General features: G+C 34.8%; 1 protein-coding gene across 1 annotated transcript in view; it reads right to left on the bottom strand.

The window, feature by feature from the left end:
• TRDN (triadin) overlaps nucleotides 1–25,676 on the bottom strand; it is a 372,809-nt gene that overhangs the window by 34,605 nt on the left and 312,528 nt on the right. The window contains exons 25-31 of the mRNA XM_065888711.1: nucleotides 11,923–11,949; nucleotides 11,465–11,494; nucleotides 8,271–8,318; nucleotides 6,268–6,315; nucleotides 4,977–4,994; nucleotides 2,905–2,949; nucleotides 1,149–1,169 (exon numbers count right to left, since the gene is read on the bottom strand). Coding sequence (XP_065744783.1) covers nucleotides 1,149–1,169; nucleotides 2,905–2,949; nucleotides 4,977–4,994; nucleotides 6,268–6,315; nucleotides 8,271–8,318; nucleotides 11,465–11,494; nucleotides 11,923–11,949 — 237 coding nt within the window. The remainder of the gene's footprint in view (nucleotides 1–1,148; nucleotides 1,170–2,904; nucleotides 2,950–4,976; nucleotides 4,995–6,267; nucleotides 6,316–8,270; nucleotides 8,319–11,464; nucleotides 11,495–11,922; nucleotides 11,950–25,676) is intronic.

Here is a 25,676-nt window from a genome sequence, read left to right as displayed (position 1 = left end):
AGTTCAAGGAAAACTAGTTAAAACATTTTATAAGAATGAAGATGTAAAATAATGTTTCATAAACTAAACAGTATTTGCCAATAATTATGCTGATATTTCATATTAGTATTCTAGTTTTGACTTTCAGCCCTTAATTTTTGTAATACCCTTCATATTAGCAGCAATTACACAAACTAAATATACTAGAGATTTCTGCCAACCCAAAGAAAAATTTTAGGCACAACTTCTAGATACACTCTTGATTGATATGCAACTATTTCCCCCCAGGATAATGTCTGGGTCTTAATTTAATAGTACTAAATAAACAGTTTCATTTTTATGAAATTGCATAAAATTTCATAAATTTTCAAAAATTTCATAAATTGTTGCATTCTTACTACCATTTGAAATGCCAAAATAAAACAGTGATTCTGAAATACTAAAACAACTCACCTTCAGCTTTTGAAAAAATATGAAAATAAAAAGCTAATGTGTTAAGATTAAATAATTGAAGACAGGTATTCTGTGTTCTGAACTTTTTTTTTTTTTTGCAGTACGCGGGCACTGTTGTGGCCTCCCCCGTTGCTGAGCGCAGGCTCAGCGGCCATGGCTCACGGGCCCAGCCGCTATGCGGCATATGGGATCTTCCCAGACTGGGGCACGAACCCGCGTCCCCCGCATCAGCAGGCGGACTCTCAACCACTGCGCCACCAGGGAAGCCCTTCTGAACGTTTTTTTAACCCAGCAGTGACGATAAGAGGAATCTCCACACTGTGTTTACTCAATAAACCCTAACAAAAAACTGAAAGTACATAAAAGAGAGATGCAACCACCTTTTTTTTTTTTTTTTTTGCACAGGTATTAGTTATGGTAGCTCTGTTAATTACACAGATAATGACAACACAAGTCATTTTAGGCATTTCTTCACATACCCAGGTATAGAGTAATGTATCTAATAGGCACTCAATAAATACATGTTCAAGGATTAATGAATACAATACACACAAATACTCTTTGTCAGTAAGAATCATTTATATAGGTAATGGTGTAATATCTATTGCATTAACGAAATACCATACTAATTTTTACTGCATGTACAATTTAAAGAAACTATAAAATTAAAATTAATTAAATAGAAAATTCTTAAAATTTTAGAATGGTACACTTACTTGGAGTTGGTTTTGGTTTGTCTAAAAAGTAAAGAAGAAAAGAGAGAAAATAAAAGAAAAAGTCAGTGATCATTTTCTATCTATAGGTAAAATACCAGCCCTTTATATTTCCTAATTCTGTTTGTTTGAGTTAAAATAGGAAAAGACTAAACTTATATTAAAATGAGCAGCAGGCAATGCATTTTGAGTAATTTTTAAGTCATATTGCAATGAATTCCTCAAAGAAGTTGTAAAGCTTGAAAGTATAGGGTCTTCTTGGTCTCTTCTTATCCCTGTAAAGCCTCATATTTCATTTTATGAAAAATGAATGCTCAGGATAAATCTGAACTCCTTACTGGTTCTGAATGGCATAAAAGGTATATTCTGCCATGTCTTTTCAGAATACATATTAATATTAATTAATATTAACTATTTAAACTCTTCCAATCCAGTATTTTGAATAAAGAAGCTGACTTTATAAAATCTCAGGAAAGATAAGTGAATGGTGGGTGAAAAACACAAAGCTATACTATCTAAATACATGATTTTTTTCTCCAAAATACCTTGTGTTCTGAAATTATTAACTAAAAGCATTAGTTATGCAGTTTTACACGTAAATATTCATTAAAAAACTAGACAACATTGCATCATGATTGCGAAGAATTTGAATCATCCAAAATTAGGTCAACTAATTCATTAATGGTGGGAATACAAATTAATATAATTTTTTAAAGAACAATTAGGGATGTCTATAAAAATTACATTGACTGTATCATTGTACTAAAAAAATTTACTAATTTTACCCCAAAGATAAATTTACAAAACTAGACAGGTAGGTATATTTTTTATTGTATATCATTAAAGAAAGCTTGTTAGATAACTTAAACATAGGTCAATCAGAGACTAGTTAAGTAAACTGTATACAACTATACAATAGAATACTATTAATGAAGAAATGCTTTATGTACTGATATAAAAAAATCTTCAAAAATACATTCTTAAATAGAAAAACCTAGGGACAAAGCTAGTTATAGTATGTCATGATTTGTGTAAAAAAAGTGGGAATATATATAATTTGCATATACATATGTGTATATGTCTTTTACATATATTGCTAGAAGGAGACATTAAAAAATAACAATGATTACCTATCAGACATTTTTGGATATTTTGGGAATGGGAATTGGTAGAATAGGAAAAAAGATGAGAGGGAGGGATATTTTCACAGTTAGCCTCCTATATGCCTTAGTGTTGAACCATGCCAAGTATTATATATTTTTTAAATTGAATAATAGTTGTAAAAGTATTAAGCTATTATAGAATGGGATAACTTCTATTTTAAGCAATTAAACCAAGTTGAAATTCATGATTAGTTTTCAGTGAAATGTTATATGTGCAATTTGACAGGATATTTTACAGTATATAAACAGTGAATCAACATTACCAGTATGATAAATGATATTAATATTGACATCAGTGAAATACTGAATATTTTGGAAGGGTATTATGAACCATGAAGGCAAATACTATTTTGTTAATACTGCTGTATCATAATAGAATGCTTAGCAATCCATATATATTGGTTATAATATTTAGCAAAATGTTTACCAGCACTACCACAGCCCTTATATTAGATAAACTAGATTCTACCACAAAACCACAAGACTAAACATTACCAAGAAATAAAACGAAAGGTACTTATATGTTTTGCTTTAATTTTCAAATTTAATAAAAATAGTGAATTAGGACAGAATATAAACCAGAAAGGCAAAAACACCTGTTTTTATAGATGGAGATTCTTTTTCTTGATGTTCAGCTTTTTCTAGAGAGAGAAATCAAAATTAACTGACACTCTGTAGATTGTTTGCATAGCAAGCAATTTAGTATTTACATATTTGCAGGTGATCCTCAGCATGCCTCCAAAGTCATTTGCATGTAACTTGGAACACAGGAAGCATATTGCCATAGAAACACATTATAAACAAGGGCAGGTTCATTCTCAGGACATCCTGTAAGATACTTCGAAGGCGCTAGCCCTCTTAGGGCCATGTGGTATAAGAAGAAGATAGAATATGACAAAAAGGAGAATAATAAGAAGAGGATTTTTCTTTCTTTGCTGAAGGTTGAATCATTCTTTGAGGGTATTTCAAACCAGATGACATTTGCCTTTGGCATTTTACAAGCTCCCTTTTTACCTCTCTGACTCCTACTTCCTTTCTTGCCACATCAGAAGCAATTTGGTGCTGGCCAGAAGCAATTTGGTGCTAGTCATTGGTTTCTTGTTGAAAATGTAACCTAGACTTGCCTTATTCCAGAAAGTGCAACACTTTGTATTTTCATTTTTCTGGAACACCCTCTCTTTTCAGGTTCAGTTAGAACTCTCACAGATGAATCTCAAGTAAATCAAGGACATGAAAACTGTAATCAAAATGTGGAATTGATATTCTTCTCAGCCCTTTGAAAAATATTTGAATTAAAGTACATTTTAGATCTCTCTCTTTCACCAAAAGTGGAATTTCAAATAAAGCTATGTAGGGTAGGATATTTTGAATGGAGTTGAGAAGATTTGGAAATACAGCAGATCACTGCCAAGTGTTAGTTCTTACTAATCACTTCCAGGTTTAGTCCTCCTGAACTGTTCTGGTTTACCTGTCCTTTCCTTCCCTCATCCTGAATTTGGAGATTCTCTGAAATCACTACTATTTCCTCCCCATCATCTTGCACCAACAATGAAGTAAGTGGGGAGATGTGGGACCTATGTTGTCATAAGGTTTAATTGGATATTTGTAAATTAGGGATTGATAGCATTCAAGAATGAACTTCCATGAACTTAAGTTGTAGACATTTTAGTGTTAAATAAGCATGCACAATAAAAGAAGCCAATATTCAAGTTATTAAACTGTCATAATAACACTGCAAAAGTATAATAAATTAAAGTAAAAATAATATAAAATATATATTCAAAATACATGCAATAGGTTCTGGGAGGTGATTATATTCTTTTTAGGCTCCTTATATTTTGCCATATCTCCTGAATCACTAATATGACCTCCTAACTGGTCTCACCAAATTCATCTTTGGACCTTGTCAATTCATTTTTCATACATGAACCAGAGAATATTTGACAAAAGCCACTCATATCTTCATCCAAGCCTCTGTTTCACAAATATATGTATGAACCAATATCATAATTTTGACACAATTTTGGACATATTTACTACCTGCGACAATGGGCAAATATTCACACTTTTCTGAGCCCAATAGTCACCTTTTAAACTCTCTACACCAGTAACATCTGTATGACTCCTGAACAATAAAATGGACAATCTTTAAAATCTATACTCATGAGAAAATTCCATGATTTTAATAAACAAATGGCAAAACATTTATAATTCATAAAATTATGAATAACATTAATACTAAAACCTACCTACCATATAATTAATGCTGCTTATAGGAAACAGATTAAAAACAGTATGTGGTTCATAACACCAAAAATTGTATATCATTTCATTTTCCTTTGTTATTCATTATGTATGTTTAAAAGATTGCCCATTTACCCTAACTTCTTAGTGTTATTTTATAGCCTGTATGGACTCATTCTTTTAGTATTAATAATAGTGATACAAATTCCAAAGGTTTATTCTGTATAATTATACTGAATTATTAATTAGTAGTGAAAGATAAAGATGTTAAATCAAAGCTGCAGCAATAACATTAATTTATCACCTATAGAGGTACTTTAGCCTTGGGCAATGCTAAAAGTCACAATTGGGGAAAAAAAGCGAGCAAATTGTTAAAGTTAAAATGGCCAAGCGATACTTTCCAGATTTTATTTTCGTGTCTTACTTGTTGGTTTGGGTTTGACTGTGGAGAAGGAAAGAAAGCAAATGGCATATGATGAATACAAACCATGGGAAAAAATAACTCTTTAGCATTTGTATTTATTCCTTCTTCATTTTAAGTTCTCATCTTAAGCTTAATCCATTCTTTCTGAACACTATTATTTCACTGTCAGCAAATACATTAAACACACTGCTTATTGAAAAACTAAGACGCACAAAATTTTATGTAAAATTTGAAACAATCTATATATTTGGGACACAAATACATTGGGCTAGTTGCTTCATAATCTCCAAATACCCATATAACTAAGTGAGATGCTTAACACTTTAGGGTGAAAATTAGAGGAATGTTAACTAAAATTATGAGCTAAGGCAATGACTGGAATAGAGTACAATGGTTGTATGGGGTAATGTGAAAATAGGGTTTCTTTCTCATGAAATACAATCTATAATTTCTATAAATAATTAGTTATCTCCTGAAATCTATTATATTTTCCTCTGAGAACTGTATTCAAATCCCGATTATCATGATTATGTCAGTTAAAAGAAAGAAATTATTTCACAGGCCTTTTCCTTTGGAATTATTTTTAGTAAGAAATGGGACTCCATTCATGGCGGAGGTAGGTAGGATTTCCATCTTGGGATCGAAGGGAGGAGATACAGTGTTTCAAGATGTCAGTTGAGATGGAGACTTAATTTTGTTCATCGTTTTAGGAAAGAACTTCAGAATTTCAAGAGTGTGTACACTCCTTTTTTTTTCTCACATGAAATGATGGTTTGATATTTTTGCTTTGATATTATACGTTCTATTGATCATTCTTCAAGGCAGATTTTTAAAAGTTACACAATCATAGAAGTCTCTGCGGCACTCTCGTGAATGGAAATTATTCCATCTCTACACGAACAGCAGACGGTTTCAAATTTCTGTGATTTTAAAATTTGAGGAAATGTATTTTGAAAATGAGATCAAACACCTAAAAATAGTACATGCTAATCAATGCATGACACAAATTTCCTTGTGAATTATCTGTAAGCTTAGGTCAATCACACTTAAAAAACTAAAGGATGTCACTCTAGTTTTCCACTGTTCATTTTTATTGAGTATAACTTTTAGTTATTTACAAGAATCAAGAACCTTAGAATTTATGGCACTAAGAGTGCACATACTTCAGTAAAGATGTGTGTGTCTGTGCTTGTGCACGTGTGGGTGTGTACCAACATAACATAAAACTGAAGAAAAATCTAGAAGAAAAATCTAAAATACATAGAAGAAAAATCTAAAATAGCTCATTTACCTGTTTTTTCTATTGTGATAGCTTTTGCCTGCTTGACAACTTTTTCATCTGTGATAAGAAAAAATATTAACACAAGTGGAAATTTTAAATGTATCAGTACAAAACAGTGACACATTTCAACCTTGATATTTTGTATTTTCTTTGAAATAACACCAATACTGAGACAAACTTAGCTGTTTTCTCAGTAAAACAGCAAGTGATATCTTTTATTCAAATTGGATGGAAGCACAAAAAATTTTGTCCAGCTGCATATGTCCTTTGCAGCTTTCTTGCCATAAAGGTTTTCCTAATTCAAATGGTCCCCTAACCCCTAACCAAAGTATACTCTATCGTTTGCCTTCACTGTATTTCAGTGTATTTATCTACACTGAAGTACACATAAAACATGTATTCCCTTTTCATTATTGAATAAGAATAGGACAAAACAATTTTTTATCTTTCTTGAGCAAGATACCTCCCTGAGAACCCAGGATTAGCCTGGGAACCCAAGTTTTTATGTTGCAAAGCTGGGGAAGGGCAAAGGTGGTGCATTTATGGGATGTCTTCTGTGCTGTATGTGGTGCTTTTTTTGTTTTTTTTTTTCTTTTTTGCGATACGTGGGCCTCTCACTGTTGTGGCCTCTCTCGTTGTGGAGCACAGGCTCCGGACATGCAGGCTCAGTGGCCATGGCTCACAAGCCCAGCCGCTCTGCGGCATGTGGGATCTTCCCGGACCGGGGCACGAACCCGTGTCCCCTGCATTGGCAGGCGGCCTCTCAACCACTGCGCCACCAGGGAAGCCCTGTGCTGTATGTTTTTGTAGACATAGTCAAATAGATTTGGGTCAAAGCAGAGGGATTAGTAAAATGATTCTATATAAAATTAAACTTTTCAAGTATTCAGCAGTGAGAATGAATCAGTCAAATATCCTGATTAGAAAGTTTCACTGGGAAACAGAATTTAGAGTATGAATGTGATCACTGAAATAAAAGAAAGATGTGGCTAGAGGGCAATGCCTTTGTTATACACTCAGAGACTAAACTCTCTCCTTCTCTCAGTATTTCACCTCAAAAATGGTTGATATTTAGGACAGAAAAGAAAGTAACAGGGTTTACTATTCATTATATCAGGAGGTTCTAAAAGTTGTTTCTAAAGTTTTGCTTATGTCTATACAGACTGCTCTTCTCACCTCCCCATAGTCTGCTTCTGCATTATTTATTTCTATGGTTTCTGTTGTTGGTGTCTCATATTCTTTAAAGCGTAAACAAGTAAAATCAAACTGACTCAAATCCATTGAAAACAGATTGTATAAAGTAAAATTTAAAAAATATAAGCAAAAAGTTTCCTAAGATACGTTTAAAGAAAGTATGCTTTTACCTTTGTAAAGATTCTGGCCTAACTATATTCACATCAGGGAAACAATAAAGGACAATATTCTACAGAATAACTGGGGCTTGACACAATCTCAAATTTAAATTCATATTTAATTGGCTTAAATTAAAATTTAAATGAAGTTTCTATTCTTAAATAAAAACTAATTATTAAGCTAGTCTTGGTAATTTCTCTATTTCTCCTTATGGGCAAAGCCCACTGGCTTACCTCTACTTTCTACAAAATGCAGGACCAAGAATAAGAAGATGAAGGAAAGAAGGAAGGATGAAGGGAAGCAGGAGGAAATATTGATTTCCTTTTCTTGGGATATTTGGAATTCAAGATGATCATGTTTGAATGAGCCATTCTGAATTACAAGTTTTCTAGTGATGTCTTGCCCCAAACAGAACAAAACAAAACGAAATATAGAGACTATTCATCTGAATGCTGGCAAAGATGGTCTTTGTGCTAAGGTAAGTCTCTGATGGGAAGGGATCACGAGCTATGCAGTTATATCTGGCAGGTCAAGTTCTCAGCATGAAATATGAACCATCCCTAATAACTTTAGATTTGACTCTAGGCTCATCATCCTGTTAAAACTAGAACATTGAGAGACAATTTGATACTATTGTACAAATAACACCTGCAAAATACCTGGTTTACCATGAGAAACAGTCTTTTCTGGTTTCACTATGTCTTGTTCTGAAAATAATAAAAAGAAAATCTTTTCAGATATTTAGAAGCTTTATAAATTAACATATGGCGAATTTTCTCTGTGACGTGGTCCAGTGATTTGTTTAGTAGAAAAAAATTGACAGATTTTAACAAATGTGTCCATGGAGAAAAACTTCCTTAATTTTCATGTCATTTCATGTAGTTTAAATAAAAAACTTAAAGGTTTTGGTTGCATGAAAACAATATACAAAGAATTCTTATTTACATTTAAGCACTTATAATTTCCAAAGCATAGGCTGTAATAAAGTATAAATACTGAGGTATAGATTGCAAATATGTATTATTAAAGATATTTAACTTTTTTGTAAAAATTCTATATCAACTTTATAGATAAAATTAAGATACATACTGTGTATTTGAGCTTTTCCGGATGAAGCTAGAAAATAAACATTCATAATTATAAAAATTTCAATTAAATCACCTGTAAAATTGTAGTATTTAATAATAATAAATGAAAGTTTTAAATATTACTAGGCCTAAATAGAAGTTTTAAATGGTATTGGGTTTCTGATTAGAAAAAAAAAAGAGGTACAATGCAAAGTGTTCATATCTGGTAACACATACTCATCTGCAGCAAATAAATGTACTCGGGAAAATAATAAGATAGTAGTTAGGCATTTTTAAGCCTTGATACATTAAAAAGATACATTATTTACAAGAAAAACTAGACTCAAGTTTATGATCAGGTAAGCTCTGGTAAGAATTAAAGGAAGAAGACAGTATTGTATATACATCTAGACTTGGATTCTTGAATTTGTTTTTATTTAAGAATCCTGCTACATAATTTTTTTTTTTTTTTCGGTATGCGGGCCTCTCACCGTTGTGGCCTCTCCTGCCACGGAGCACAGGCTCCGAACGCGCAGGCTCAGCGGCCATGGCTCACGGGCCCAGCCGCTCCGTGGCATGTGGGATCCTCCCGGACCGGAACACGAACCTGTGTCCCCTGCATCGGCAGGCGGACTCTCAACCACTGCGCCACCAGGGAAGCCCTACATAATTTTTTATAATGAAGAAATAGCATCCATAGAGCCTGAGGGTTTTGTTGACTTGCCTCAGGTGAGTAATTAGATGGCACCAGAACTAGGACTTACACATTAAATAGCAGTGTAAACTTGGAAAGATTGCCCTTATTTTAGATCAATGTTGCCTCTTAATAAAATGATTGTTAGTCTGGGACAATCTCTTAGTGGTATCTCCCAGGGTTTTGAGTAAACCAGACCTGGGCACAATTCTAGCACCAATATTTATTAACGTGAAAATCTTAGAAAAATAACTTTCTAAACTTTGTCTATTGAACTGTTTCCACAGATATGAAACATGGGTAATAATTGTCATGTTGCATGTCTTTCCTAGTGATGGGATGAAAATGGAATCTTATGCTATTCCTCAGCTCTAGCAGACGCTTGGTAAGTTCTTGTCCTCTTTCCCTTCACATCTCAGTAGCCTATGATTTCATGATTTTATAACTCTGGTGTGTTATCAGAAATAAACTCACAGATTAAACATGATTATACTAGGCTTTGAAGAACTCCAAGAAATGTCTCCTGAAACCTGGAGTCTCTGCTGAGGTTCCCTTAAAGCCATATTCTAAACTACAGCACAAATTCATTTTTGGACACTATTTTATTTCATTTACCATAATTTGAAAAAGCAGAATTTTAGTAAAAATTATTTTAGTTTCTACTGGCTTGTCAGTACTGGACTATTGAACACACAGTAGTTAAAATCATGATACGTACTTGTCTGTCACTAAGTTATTGCTACTGCTAATGGATTTCAACCTGAATTTTCTGTTTTCTCAAGATTATTGTTGTGGAGAATAGTCCTAATGTCCACATAAGATAAATGACTTGATGATAGGAGTTGGAAGAGTTTTTCTTAAATATATGTAATTGTGATTCTGAAATTTAGACTGTGTTATGGCTTGAATTGTGTGCCACAAAAAAATATTTGAAGCCCTAATAGAAAATAACTCAGAATGTGACCTTATTTAGAAACAGGATTATTTGCAGATGTGATTAGTTAAGGTAAAATGAGGCCACACTGGAGTAGGGTGGGCCCTTAATCCAATCTGACTGGTGTCCTTATAAGAAGAAGAAAAAAGACACAGATAGAGACACACCAGAGAAGATGGCTGTGTAATGATGGAGGCAGAGATTGGAGTGAGTCAACTACAAGCCAAGGAACACCAAGGACTGCTGACAAACACCAGAAGCTAGAAGAGATAAGGAAACATTGTCCTCTACAGGTTTCAAAGGGAGTGTGGCTCTGCTTCTATCTTGACTTTGGACTTCCATCCTCTAGAACTGTGAAAAAATCAATTTTTGTTGTTTTAAGCTATAATAATTAGTTAAGGTGTGGTTATATGGGGGTAGAGAGGATCCTTAATCCAGTAGCTCTGGTATCCTTGAAGAAGAAAAGAAAAGATACAGAGATAAAGACAATGGGAGAAGAGGTTCATGTGATGACAGAGGCTGAGATTAGAGAGATGCCTCTTCAAGCCTAGGAATACCAAGGATTGCTCACAAACACCAGAAGCCAAAAGAGGCAAGGAAGGATTCTTCCCTACCTCTTACAAGGGAAATATGCCCTGCTGACACTTTGATTTCAAATGTCTAGTTTCCAGAACTGTGAGAGAATAAATTTCTGTTGTTTTTAGCCACCTAGTTTCTGGTATTTTACTACAGCAGCCCCATAATGCCAATACAGTTGGGAGACATGAATCAAAATTTTAACCATTTTGAAAATCATTGCTGTTTTCTTTTAAAAAACTGTTTGCTGCCTGCTATAGCCCTCAGAAATGTTCATCTGACTCAGGAGCCCCCACAAAATAGAAGAGTGTGGGCAGCTTTTTTTCTGACAGGATGTCTGTGTTCTATAGTAATCAGCGAAAAATAGTCATTTGTTTCTTCAAAACTTTATAAATTTCTCAGCGGTTTCACTTTGTAAATAGGGTTTTTTTTCTAGGAACAGGTAGTATAGCTAAACATATGTTACATTTGTTTTATTTTAAAAAGTTGGTCAAGAATAAAATTTTAGTATAATATTTGCACTAGAACACATTTGCAAAAAAGTATGCTATTCATCATAAACATGGAATGAAATGTACATACCTGGCTTATCTTCTTTTTTTACTTGTGGCTCTAAAAATGAGTAAACATTAGTAATAACGATTATAAAAAAATATTTATTTCCTATACTCATGCATACTTATTTTACATATGATTGTTCTTTAATCTTCCATATTAATTTTCTTACTATTGCAGCAGATTAATACACACACAAGTAAAGGTTCCTCATTATCAATCACAATAAGAATTTTTGAGAAAAATTGGAAACATGAACTAAGATTTTTAATGAGAAGTTAATGAAATCATACCCAGTGAATGAAGTATAAAGGAAAGTATCAGCATAGCAAATTCTCAGAAACACAAGTAAGACAACCAGCACATTATCTGCACAAAATAGTTAAGCCTTTGACTTTATGCAAAACACACTCAACAATAGAATCAGAGGATGAGTAAAGCAGGCATTTAAGATTTGTTTTTTGTTTTTGGCATGTATAACATACGTGGAGACTTGGGCTTGACTTCTTTGCCTAGAAAAAGTTTAAAAATTATTAAAAACTGAGTCATTCCATTGTTATTGGATCAACACTGTATATGGTAGAATATTATATATTTGAAAATCAAACACTATAGACCCCAACTATCTTTATTGAAATTTTTACAGGATATGTAATTTAATGTCCAAGCCAAGTTACTAACTGAAAAATCATTTAAAACAATAAGTTTAATTTCATTGCACCATTAAAATTTTGCTCACAAACTCGTGTGCAATGTTAACTGTTTAATCTAATGTTAAGATGGAAGATACAATTTTATTTTGAGAATTACTTTTAGCCTTTCATTATCCAAGATGAAAAATTCAAGACTACTGCTTTCATTTCCATTAACATTATCAATATGTTATCTGTTCCAGTATAATATATTAAATAGCGACTGCTGCTGAATCTGGAATTCTTGATGACCCAAAATATACCATATGCTTTTATTGCATATTGGATTCCTAGTTCAGGGGCTGGCAAATTTTCTGTGAAAGTTCAGATATATATATTTTTTGACTTTGGAGCCATGATCTCTGTCGCAATTATTCAGCTCTGTTGTTGTAGCACAGAGCAGCCATAAGCGTTATGTGAATGAATAGAAATGGCTGTGTTCCAATAAAGCTTTACTTACAGAAGCTGGTGGCCAGTCTGCAGGCCACGGGTTTGCCAACATCTGCCCTATCCACAGTAAATTTTAACTTTCTTTCTTTTTTAATCTCAACAAAGATTTTAACAGTAAACAAAGCACCTTTCTTTGATTCTGAATTCCTAGATTAATAACATCCAATACCTTTCCATAACTGCTCTACTAAACTTAAGAATGTTACCTGTACTTGTTTTTTCCACTTATTGGCTCCCATTTAATCATTAATTCACGATCATCTGGCTTCTATTCCCAACATTATATTTAACAGGCATCTCTGGTCACTAACTAATCCCCCCTTACTTTCCAGTATCAACGAACATATGTAACTATGCTGATCACTTTCTCCTTTTTAAATTCCTATTCACTTGGCTTCTGGGAAGGATGTACCTAACATACTCTACTGTAATAAGATAAACGTTTACACCATCCTCTTCATTGTCAAAAGTGTCCTAGTGACTTCCACTTTTAGCTAAATAAAATAGCAAGCATCTGATTAGTTTTCACACTTGAAACTACAGGAAATAGAAAAAACTATATAAAACATTGTTTTAAAGATACTGGACATCAGACAATAAAGGACAGTGATTTTTAAGTAATGAAAAACAAATGAGGTGTGCTCTATGATTATCCCAGCTTAATGCTTTGAGAAAACTGCAGGCTGTTAGTGCAGGAATAGAGCTGATTTGATGAGATCGAACTGGGAGTCTTGAGAGTCTCAGCTTTCTGGTACCCAGACAAAGATAAAATGTGCAATCAGTTATACAATTCACACTGTTTTAAGTTGTAAGCAAATAAGTTGTTTAAGAGAAGCACAACAATTCTTGGTAATATTACCTGAGATAAATTTGTTTTATGGGTTCTCAGAAAAAAACAAACAAACTATAATGCAGTATAATGTAGCAGATAACATCTTCAACAATATCCCTACCCTAATTATGTAACAGTTTTCATAGGACTCTACCTACTGCTCTCAACATGGACCAAAGCACAGTTCAATAAGAGAACACACACATACACACACAAATTGTGTACAAATATAAGGATGTTCAATTATGCTCTTCAAACCCAACCAGGTTAAGAAAATCTTGACTTAAAAGTTCTGCTAATTCCTACAATCAGGTTGTGATAGATATGGGATAACTATCTATTCCCACAAAGCTGTTCAATAATGAAAGCTGGGTTTCAGAGCTGGTTCTTCATGTGCCCTCCCATATATACTTACTTCCAAGTTTAATTTCAATTGCAGTCCTCTAACAACTAATTATTCTGCTGTTCTCCTGTATTCTGTGCTATGGTTTTAATGTGTCCCCCTATAAGAAATGTTGCAGGGCTTCCCTGGTGGTGCAGTGGTTGAGAGTCCGCCTGCCGATGCAGGGGACGCGGGTTCGTGCCCGGGTCCGGGAAGATCCCACATGCCACAGAGCGGCTGGGCTCGTGAGCCATGGCCGCTGAGCCTGCGCGTCCGGAGCCCGTGCTCCGCAACGGGAGAGGCCACAACAGTGAGAGGCCCGCGTACCGCAAAAAAAAAAAAAAAAAAAGAAATGTTGCAGTCCTAATACTCAGTACCACATAAATGTGACCTTATTTGGAAATAGGGTCTTTGCAGATATAATTTGGTTACATGAAGTCATTAGGTTGGGCCCTAACCCAGTATGACTGGTGTCCCTATAAAAGGAGGAGAAGAGACACAGAAATGGACATGCATAGAGGGAAGATGATATGAAGATACAGGGAGAATACCATGTGATGACAAAGGCAGAGATTGGAATGATTCACCTAGAAGCCAAGGAGCACCAAGAATTTCCAGCAAGACCAGAAGCTGAGAGAAAGGCATGGAACAGATTCTCTTCCAGAACCCTCAAAGAGAACACAGTCCTGCCTAAACCTTGATTTTGGACTTCTGGTGTAAGGAACTGTGAGAGAATAATTTTCTGTTTTAAGCCACTCATTTTCTGGCATAGTTACCACAGCCCTAGGAAACAATACAATACTTTAATCCAATCCACCACTGTTTCTCTTTGTAATTACCAAGAACATCCAAACTGGTCATGCAAACACAGGCTTTTTTCCATCGTTCTTTCAATTCTGAAGCCAGAGAGATTTTCTAGGATGCCTGTCTGGTTATGTCAGATATCACATCTCAGTGTAAATCACATACTGCCTTTATTAACTCCAGCTGCCTCTGCCTGCTCTATAAAGCTACTGATGAATCTAATTGTTGCATATCTCATCACCCTCTTCTGTACTATTTTGTACTCTATGTTCAAGTTATACTGAAGTATTGTATTTCTAAAAACCATCTTAAGGTCTCTTTTTCTTCTGGGATGTCTTAAATGTTTATGTCTCTGTCTAGAACATTCTTCCTCCTTCTTCATCTGGCTAAATCCCATTTAGTATTCAGACTAGCTCTGGGGTCTGTGGTGAAGTTGGGTGCTCACTTCACTCTCCTTCTCCCATGAGGATGGTGTCTTTTTCTGAGCTGGGCTGCCTGGGCTTGGGGAAGGGGAATGGCGGGAATGCGGATCTATTTTTCCTACTCTCCTCAGTGTGTCTTATTTCTTTTCTTCACCCAGGTGTTTTAAGACCTCATCTGGAATCCCTGACTCTTGTGAAGGTATTTTCATGCACAAAGAGTTGTTCAAATTGATGTGTCTTGGGAGGAAATGAACTTTGGAAATTCCTGTATCACCATCTTGCTCATGTCAGTCCTAAATATTCTTTAGCTCTTTTATATTCCTAGTTTCATGATCTCATACATTCAGTTATGAGAGTATATAATATCAGTTTAAAATCTGATGAAACTTCACAGGCAAACGTATCTGCAGATACATGAATGAATAAAGTGCATGTAAACGTCTGTTTATACATGGTCTAAGACTATATATTTCCTAAGGTCCATATTTAGGTTGCAATAAGCATAAGGACAAGTGTAGAATGTTTGTTGGAGGAGAATTCTGTAAAGGCAGTAGTTCTCAAACAGCAGCATCACCTGGGAACTTAAAAATGTAAATTCTTAGCCCCATCCCTGACCTTCAGAATCATAAACTCTAGGCATGGGCCAGCCCACCAGGTATATCTGACACATGTTGAAATTTGAGAACCACTGTTTGATAACCATGACATTTGTTAACAGCATTCATTTAACAAAAAACTATGGCTATTTTTTACAATTCTGAGTTCCATCTAATCGTGTATGTCATATTTCAGCAAATATGGCTTAATTAAAATCAGAGAAAGCCTTCAATCTACTGAGACATAAATGGATAAAGCTAAAAACAGAACATGCTTATGTTGATTATAGGGTGTCAACTTTTCAATATAGATGACAGTAATAGTATATTCAGATGTTTGTGACTGAGATCTGTAAAGTATGTGATGTGAAATCTACTTTATATAACACAAGAATATTTTATTTTTACAAAGGAAACCAAATCATTGTAACATTGAGGTTCTCATGGAAGTGATAATTGGCTCCACATTCAAAGAATACAGTTCAACAGTAAGTAGCAATATCATAAGTATGTACATACATAAATATATTTGTTCATTTTAGTTATGGAGATTTTAGTTTTTCCTGTTTCTATTATAGCTTTTGTATTTTCTAAATATTTTGAATTGTATTAAAACAAAATGTCAATGCAGTATTTCCCATTTCTACCCTTACACTGCATAGACTTAAAAGAATAAATGGTCATAGTCAACAAATAAAAAAAGAAAGTAAAAGGAAAAAAATTAGAGCCAAAATATTCTATAATATTAGACACATGAATGATAAAAATCATAGCAGTTTAAAATTACATACATAAAAGAATAAATAGCCTATCTACATATATATATATATTAAGGAATTTTGAAAGTAATGTCAGACAAAATTAATAAAATTTTGACCTATACAATCAGAAACTACTTATTTCATAGTACACTGCAACAAGCAGTAAAGATATCTTAAGTGTTGGGTCAAATTCTCATTCAGACACTCATTTACTGTGGAACCTTGACTTGTACATTTAACTTGTTTGGTTCTCATCTTCCAAAATGAAAATAAATGTAAGAAGTTAGATTAGGTGATTTTTAAGATCTCATCCAGGTCTAAAATAATATATTTACACTAAATATTAATTTAAATCTAAATAGTAAATCATTTAAAAGGGAGATTTACTTCATATTATAATAGAGAGAAATGCAGTCTGAAAGATAAGAAGTAAAAAGTATTGTTCACGGCATCCTTTAAATTTAAAAGCAGCAATACTTTGGCAGTATATTGAGATAGTGTTTGGAAAGTTCTTCAGGGTCTCTGGTGGTTATGCAGCTTCCTGGTTACATGAACACAGAAATGATTTTTTTCAGCCTCATTGGCTTTGCATTGTGCTAAGTTTTCTAGGCACCAATTATTTTGTTAACTTTCTGGAGGCTGTACTAACAATAGATTTCTATGGAATCTTTTTAGTTATTCAAGCATACTAGCTTTGACAATTCTGTTCTCACAGTGCCTCCCAGACAGCTATCATACTTTGCCTCAACTGTGTGGTGAGGGACCCTTTGGGTCCTACTTCTTGATGCTCAAAAAGGATTAAAGTGATGCTGATGAAACTGTTTAGCAGCAAGTGTTTTGTTTGCACCATGACCAGGTATAAGAGATTAAAGTAAGTTGAGAGAAGCAGTAGAAAGAGGAGGTTAATCAGAAACATTACTTTGAAGTCTTTTTTTAATATAGAATATAGTGCTGATATCACACCATAACTATTCAACTATTCAATCATTCATTCAGCAAGTGTTGACTCAGCATTTAGTACATGCTAAGCACTTCACTCTCCCAAGCATATTTAGTCTATAAGGCTTACCTATTAATTGAGACTGAATTATTATGGACGAGTTTAATTCTGGTGACAGTCACAGAAATTAGATTTGGTTAAAATGCCATGCTACGTTCATCTCTTTCAAAGGGCATAGAAAATTATATCAATTCCAGATATGACATATATCCTTTGAAAAGTTGGAGAAGACTATAAAGAGATAAATGGACTCATTCCACTCTTGACCCAACTATCTAACTTTCTAAGAAAAATGTATATACCACAGTAAATTCAAACTTAATAAATTCAAAATTGAATCATGATCTATTATTCTCTCCTGTAACCAAGTACTCTATCTTGGTAAATGGTACTACCTTCCACCTACATTTCCAACCAGGAGGCTAGAAGCCATCCAACATTCTTCTCCATGCTTTGCCACCCCTATTCAGAGTCCTGTTCATTCCATTTCCTAAGTATACCTTGAGTGTACTTCCATTCATTCATTTCCTCCTCAGTTTCTGCCTCCATTATAGCCTCAAATATATCATTTTCACCCTCCAGTTTCCTTTCTCACCTGATGTCCTTTCCCTTCTTATCACCTTTCACTGTACCACACTCATTTATTAAGACAGCTCAGCTGTTGTCTCTCTTATGAAGACTTTCTTGACCTCTTTCCATGATGGGTTAAATGCCCCTAATCTGTACTCTCCCTACCCAATGTAAATTATTATCCCTGTATATCATAATTACTTGCAATACTCTTTAATTATTTACTCATTTGCCTTCCCCAAATAAATTGGTAAGTTCACTAGGCAGGGACTGCAACTATCACCTTAGTATCCTTTGCACTTGTTCACTGTCCACACATAGTCAATAATAATGAACAAGTGATAACTCTGTATCAATGGAGGGTTGCTCTCTTGAGTAATGCATACACTAAATACATTCTCACTGATGACCCATCGAAGATGCTGCTAAAATATTTGGGAAGGGGTTGCAAAAAAGAGAGAGCTCTTTTAACTCTGTGACCCTTCAATAAAACATATTATCAACAGAAATCTTCCATTTTTTCTCTACAGAGCATATTTTTCACAATTGTATTGTGATCACCTTGCTTTGGGATACATGAAAATAAAACACGGGAAAGTCTGTGCATGGGATTTCTTATTAATGTTGTGATCATTTCATCTAAGAAAAGGAGGAAATTATACTATGTCTAGCTGTGACTATGGTGTAGTTTTGGCCTGGAATATAAAATGCATTGGAGAGCATTTAAAATTGATTAGCACCACCAGGCACAAGCATGTTTTAATTATTAAGATTTACTATATTACCCTAAACACCTCTCCATCACATCCTGATCCTTTAAGTGGGTCTTAGGGAAAAATGAGACAATAAGAAATGAGCCCCCACTATGATGTAGGCTCAGTGAGACTCAATCCTTAGTTTAAAGGTCAGGGCTTTGATTAGGGCATGATTTAGTGGTGGAGGGTTTGTGAGGAGGAGAGCACAGTAAAATGTCTGAGTTTGGATTGGCCTCTTTAAAGTAGGGAGGCATGACCCCAAAGGAACCATTATTTTTGCCATGTTAGGTATTGGTCACATTAATCTCAGTTCCGGAGCTCTAGGATATTCTGTTCTGAAATCAGGGATGTGAGAATAGAAGAGATAGTAGTTAATATTATTTCTTTTCATTTCTACCACACCCACATAAACAGTCTCATTTTCCTTTCTTAAGATGTTTTGTGTCATTGGGAGCTAAATTTGAACAGCATATGAAAGAAAAGAGAAGATTCCTTATGTTTGTCCACAAGAGAGATCTGAAATATTTTCCTCTGGAATATGATTCAGTTATTGAATATACACTCTCTTTTAAGCATCCCACAAGTGTGGAACATTTCATCACTGGCTTGAGAAATATTTCTATATATAAATATCACTGTGTTAATCTACTAAATCAAAAAACAAAACAAAAATTAGCTAAAAGCATTGTTTTTAAAACTACGATATATTGAGTGTTACAAATAGTATAACAGCATGTTTATTCATAGAAGAAAGAAAAAAGGAGATTGAGAATAGGTTCAAGTAATTAATAAAGCTATAACTAATTAATTATAATTAATATAGCTAATATAAAGCTATATTTTAGAATAGCAAAAAAGATATAAAAACTAAGCAATACATTAACATGGGGAAAAATTGAATTTTTGTAAATTTTCTAATATCAGAGTAACTCACAAATTAGCCTGGAGACAGAAACCATTCTAATCGAGCTGTCTTCTTAAAGGCAAGTGTCTAAATAGCTCTGGAGCTGTGTTTTTTTTTGTTGTTTTTTTTTTATTTTAGAAGAATCAGATCATCAGCTTCCTCTATGGCAAGTAATAAAGTCTTGGTTAGTGAATTGCTTTTGCCACACTGAAAGCTCTTCCTCAATTAGTTTTTAGAGTGGGTTGAAATTGGGAAGGAGAATTTTCAATGACAATTTTATATAAAGGGCAAAAAAAAGCATTTTTTATTCCTATAAATTACAGAAAGAAGAAAATCTTTCTGAAAAAAACCTAAAAACTAAAAATTATGTCTTTTGAAGGAGTCTGAAATGCATACCATTGAAGAAATATCTAAAGGAGATGAAATATCTAATTATTGGCTCTTCGTTTACACTCATGCATAAGTAGTGTTTAGTAATTTTAAATGAAGCTATCGTTATTCCTCCTTTTTCTCTGGATAGAGAGGACTTTCCTAGGATTCACAGACCATGCATTGCTCCTTTAGGCCAGCTGAGAAAAATTGTACCTATCACAGGTTGATTCAGAAGCTACTAATGGGACTGTGCTTGACTGATTGAATTGGCTAAGAAATATTTCATCTCTAGAAGATACATTTGACCAGAAAAACTTAAGGCTACGGTACTCAAGGCATTATTATAAATAAAAAGAGAAGATTTTAGTATGGAAGTGGTCTACATTCAAAGGTCAAGCAGGAAAAGGGTTATATCTTTTTTCCACAAAATAAAATTTTTTCCACAAAATAAAAATTGCTTAAATGAAAGCCAGTGATTTCATCTCTTTCAGATTTTGAAAAACTGTACCAAATTTTAATTCTTTTTTTTTGTTTGTTTGTTTGTTTGTTTGTTTGTTTTTGTGGTACGCGGGCCTCTCCCGTTGCGGAGCACAGGCTCAGCGGCCATGGCTGACCGGCCCAGCCGCTCCGCGGCACGCGGGATCCTCCCGGACCGGGGCACGAACCCGCGTCCCCTGCATCGACAGGCGGACTCCCAACCACTGCGCCACCAGGGAGGCCCCCAAATTTTAATTCTTAAAAATTGTCTCATGAACCTATTAGCATAATTTATAGCTAACACACTAAAAGTTTATTTTGTGCCCAGAACCAGACTAAGCATTTTAAATAGAATACTTTAACATTTATAGTAACCCTCATGAGCTCAATTTCTCATTTTAACAAATTATTAGACAGGCTTCCAGGTCTAAACTCTTACTACATTTGTTTGTTCAAAAACATTTACTGAGCTCTTACTATGTGCTAGAAACTATTTTAGGCACAAGTAAGAATGAAATAAACCAACAAAAATCCTGCCCTAAGGAACATATGGTCTACTGCCCTGATTTGTTATTAGTATCATCCAGATTTATCTAAGGATTACTTAGATAATCAGTTCAGTTCAAAATAGGTGTATCACCACTCCAACATTTTTTTCCCACCGCTGCCCCCATCATCTCTATTTATATTTTTCTTAGAATAGAATGATAATATTATATTTGAGGTTCTAAATTTGGCAGTAAACTATATCTGTGATACATTGACAAAAGGAAGGTACACTACATTTTATGTTACCTTGAAGTCAAAGAGGACAACTTGTGACATTGTAAGTCATTTGCTCACTGCCTTAGAAATCAAGTTGAGTATACGAGTGTGGTCATTGATATGTTGAAAGAAGCTAGGTCATCCCACCTATGAATTTTGTAACCTGGGAATTCATTTCATCTTTATTTCAGCTTCCTTACCTGTAACTTGGGCAAAATAATGAAACCTAAATCACAAGATTTTATGAGATCCAATTATGTATGTATGTGAATAAATCCTCTTGATTAAATTGATTAATTGCTCCACCAATATTAGTTAATTTTTTCATTTTCCAGGATTTGGATTAGTTGGCATTCAATAAATGCCCTTGGACTTACATAGTAAAAATTATTTCAATTTTCTTGATTTATTGTAAGTTTCTTTGTGGTAATAATCCTTCTCAGCATATTGTAAGGACACATACCTAGTGACTAATCGGCAAACACTAGTTTATAATAGAAACAATGGTTGACCTACTGCATTTACATGGCTATCTGTAGGGATACTTATGAAGTATTTAACACCAATGCCACTTGACAGCAATTACTCAATTTTCCATGTCAGCATAATTTTAATAAATTTTTTATCCCAGAAGAGAATGATTGCTTCCTCCCCCAAGAATTTACAGAATTTTTTGTCTTCTTGTTTATGGGAAAAAAAATAAAAGGAAATTTTGAGATAGCAATGCCTGGGCATAAATTTATTATTCATGTTAGCATATCTTCATCATCCTAATTGCAACACAATCAAACATTGCTTCCAGTCTTCCTTATCTAGTTTTTCTTCTTTTTTAAAATATATGTTGTTATTAATTTTAAAAATTCTATCATCTTTGCTCTATCGCTTCCCCAATCTTTTAAGTAAGTAAATGTGTAAGACATCAATTTTCAAAGTGTGTTCAGCTGAACACCACTATTATATTACAGAAAAGATGCCATGGTTGAATAAATATGAGAAACATTGGGTGAAAAAACGTTCAGCAGGTTTTTTACTATCAGATTTTCATAATGTGTTCATATCTATGATGAACTCCAAGAGGTCTTCCCAGACTTATTTAACCTCAAAACTCTTTCATGTATCAATAATTATGGCTAGTCTTCTATGCAAAACACTTTTCAAAATACAAGTGTAATAAATAACTTATACTGCAGTAACACTTCTCCCTTTACAGTTAGAAAGGAAATCTCTATAACAATAATGTTATTGATTTTTACTCTTAGCTGAACTGTATAAAATTATATGTCTTTAAAGGCAGAAGGATTTAGTTCAAGGTTTTAAAATTAAAAGTAGTATTATTACACAAGTAGGGAAAGAGTACACAAGTAAACTTAAATAACAAATGAGAGATCTATATTGAAAAGGAAATTGTTTGATCTCCATGGTAATTAAACAAAATGAAATCCTTTAGGTGTTATGAACATAAATTCCCTTATCTCTCAGGTGTTTAACAATGGAATTAGTGTATGCCTTAGTTTTTAGCATTTTTCCATGTATTGCCTTTATAGATACTGTAACCCTGTAAAGTTGTAAAGACAGTAGCTGTGAAATCTCTGGTTGATAGATTAGGAACCAAACTACCGTTTCCCTGATGTCACAGCTCCCATTCTTTTTACTCTGCCCAGCTGTTTTCCTAACTAAATGCACTCTCTTTTCCCTTTTTCAGACAAGATTTTAAACTAATAGTCTACAATGTATACAAAGTATACAATGTATATTTTCTAGCCCCAATTTCTGACTTCCAACCAAAGGCCTCAAAATATGGTAATTTGGTTTTCCACCCATTGAGCTCCACCAAAATTGCTCATAAGATCATCAGTGACTCCATATTATATATTCCAAAGAATACTTTTCAGTCTTTATCTTACTGCAAATTTCTGCTATGTTTGACATTTTGACAGTTTCCTCCTCCTTGAAATTCTTTCCTCCATGGTTTCTGAGACAATGTCTCGAACTTCTAAGAGATTTCTCCTCTTTCTCTTTTTTTAACTCCTTCAGAGTCTCCCTCTCGCCCTCCATCCACTCTTTACATATCAGTGTCCTTCCTGGTAGCTTCCTCAGTCCTTGCTCCTCCCCAACACACTCCCCTCGGTAGATGTCAATAACTCTCATCATTTAAGCCAGCACATCTTTGCTGGAAACTTCCGAATTAACTACTGTGTTTTCTCCCCAGCTGCCTGGTAAACACACTTCAATGCACATCCCACAGGTACCTCTACCTCTAATTCGACATGTCTCTCCTGCACCTCTACCCCAATTAGATTATAAGTTCTAGGAGGACAGGAACTTGACTGTGTTTACCAATGGATGTCTGCACTTACCAAATTGTTACCGAACCCAGGTCTGGCTGCTTACCACTCGAGAGCCAATTCTCTAGAGAACATTGTTGGTAGGAAAGGAAAGCTTGCTTTATTTCGGAGGCTGGCAACCTGGGGAGAGGGTGGACTCTCCTGTCCTAGAACCAACTCCCAATTGCTGTTCAGCGGACAGGGGATTTTATTATTTATTTATTATTTTAAAAAATTTTATTATTATTATTTTTTAATGGTACGCGGGCCTCTCACTGTTGTGGCCTCTCCCGTTGCGGAGCACAGGCTCGGCAGCCATGGCTCACGGGCCTAGCCGCTCCTCCCGGACCGGGGCACGAACGCGTATCCCCTCCATCGGCAGGCGGACTCTCAACCACTGCGCCACCAGGGAAGCCCCGGGACAGGGGATTTTAAAGGGGAGTTTCAGGCTTGTATTGGCGGAGGGAGGGAGCAGAACAGCACAGGTAGTTCTGACAGCCATCTTGCAATCAGTAACGTGGTGGTGTGATCGGCATCATCTTGGTTGTTTTAAGTACAGTCAGTCTTTAGTTCCAGGGTTTGTTCCCATTTCTCTGAGGCCAGTTCTTGGAATTGTGGCAGCTTATGTCATGGCTACAGCCTGGTCATCATGTAGTTAATTTCTTCCTCCTGGTAGGGGTGTCAGTATCTATAAGACAGCTCACAGGATATGGCTCAGAATATTATCTGTAGTCCTTAAGGAGGAACTAAAGGTCCTTGACTTTGCTTAATGATTAAACTGTTATTTGGTCTCTTTTGACTGTTCTCCTTTGTTTCTGCATTTTCTCACTTCTCTAATTAAACTTATTCTTTGGCTAAAGTTTTTCCACAGACAAAAGGCAGGCTGAGGACATGGGGGCCCAGGACCATAGGGTCCTGCTCCGTTTCAATATCCCCTATAATATAATAACTGCTCGACAAAAATTTGTATAATAAATATGTCAAAACTTTACACAACACATATAGCTTCCTTTTGCTAAATCTGCACTTCTCTTGAAAATTCCAATCCCAGAAAATGACATTACTGTCCACACACTATCCCAAGAGAGAAACCTGGGAGTTATCCTGAATTTTTCTCCACTCCACTCCCTTTTCCATAGTATGGCAATTTTACTTCCTAAATACTTCTATAATAGGTCTCTTCTTCTCCTTCCTACCAGTGCTCTATGAGAATCTAATAACTCTAGAGGTATCAGTGCAATAGTCTCCTGCCCCCAACAGACTTCCTGAAACTACTGACATCCTCTGTATCTTGTCTCTGTAATTAACCAGACCGAGCAATTTGAAATTCTAATTTAAGTTGTATCTCATTTTCCTTAAACTCTTGTAGTTGTTCCCAATTTCCCTTAGGAAGAAGGACACAACCCTTACTCGGGACACAGCCTCTCAAGCCTCACCTACTCCTATCCTCCACGCAGACCTTTTGCTGAAGTGAAGGTGAAACACTGGTGGCTCTCAGTGTTCCTCACTGCTTCCCTCCTCTAGCTGAGGCTTCTGCTACTCTCTCTTGTCTGCAATATCCTCCCCAGGCTTTCTTCACTTGGCTAATCTTCACCCATACTTTGAGACTACTCTTATATTCTCTCCTTTGGGAATTTTTCTCTGAACCAATAGGCTGGAAAAATAAAACTTTCCTCTGTTTACAGAATTCACGCTGAACAACTTTTTCTTGTTTGTTTGATTTTAATTACTTATTCCTTTTTTCTGTTAGCATTAGCTCTTTATTTACTCATCTCTGCCCAGATAAAATATATTTCTTGAGAGTTTAAAACCTAGCAAAGTATTTAATGCATGGTAGAAATTCTATAAATACTTATTAAACTAAACTTAGCCATTGATCCTACTATAACTTAGTTTAGTTAATGAAACTGAGATTTAATTATCTCTACAATTTATAGGAGCCCTGCATATTCAAATATCCAATGCTTTCTGGTTAACTTAAAGATGTACATGAAGTATTGTGTGTGTGTGCATGCACACACACGAACATGTATGTGTGTGTGTGTGAGAGAGAAATAGGGAGAGAGAGAGAGGAGGGAGGGAGAGAAAGAGAGAATGTAAATTCTCTCTATAATCTATTAAGATCCAGTTAAT

This window comes from Phocoena phocoena, chromosome 12, assembly GCF_963924675.1.
Source record: "Phocoena phocoena chromosome 12, mPhoPho1.1, whole genome shotgun sequence".
Lineage (NCBI taxonomy): Eukaryota > Metazoa > Chordata > Mammalia > Artiodactyla > Phocoenidae > Phocoena > Phocoena phocoena.
Note: the sequence above shows the minus strand (reverse complement) of the source record. Positions and strands in the feature narration are given on the sequence as shown.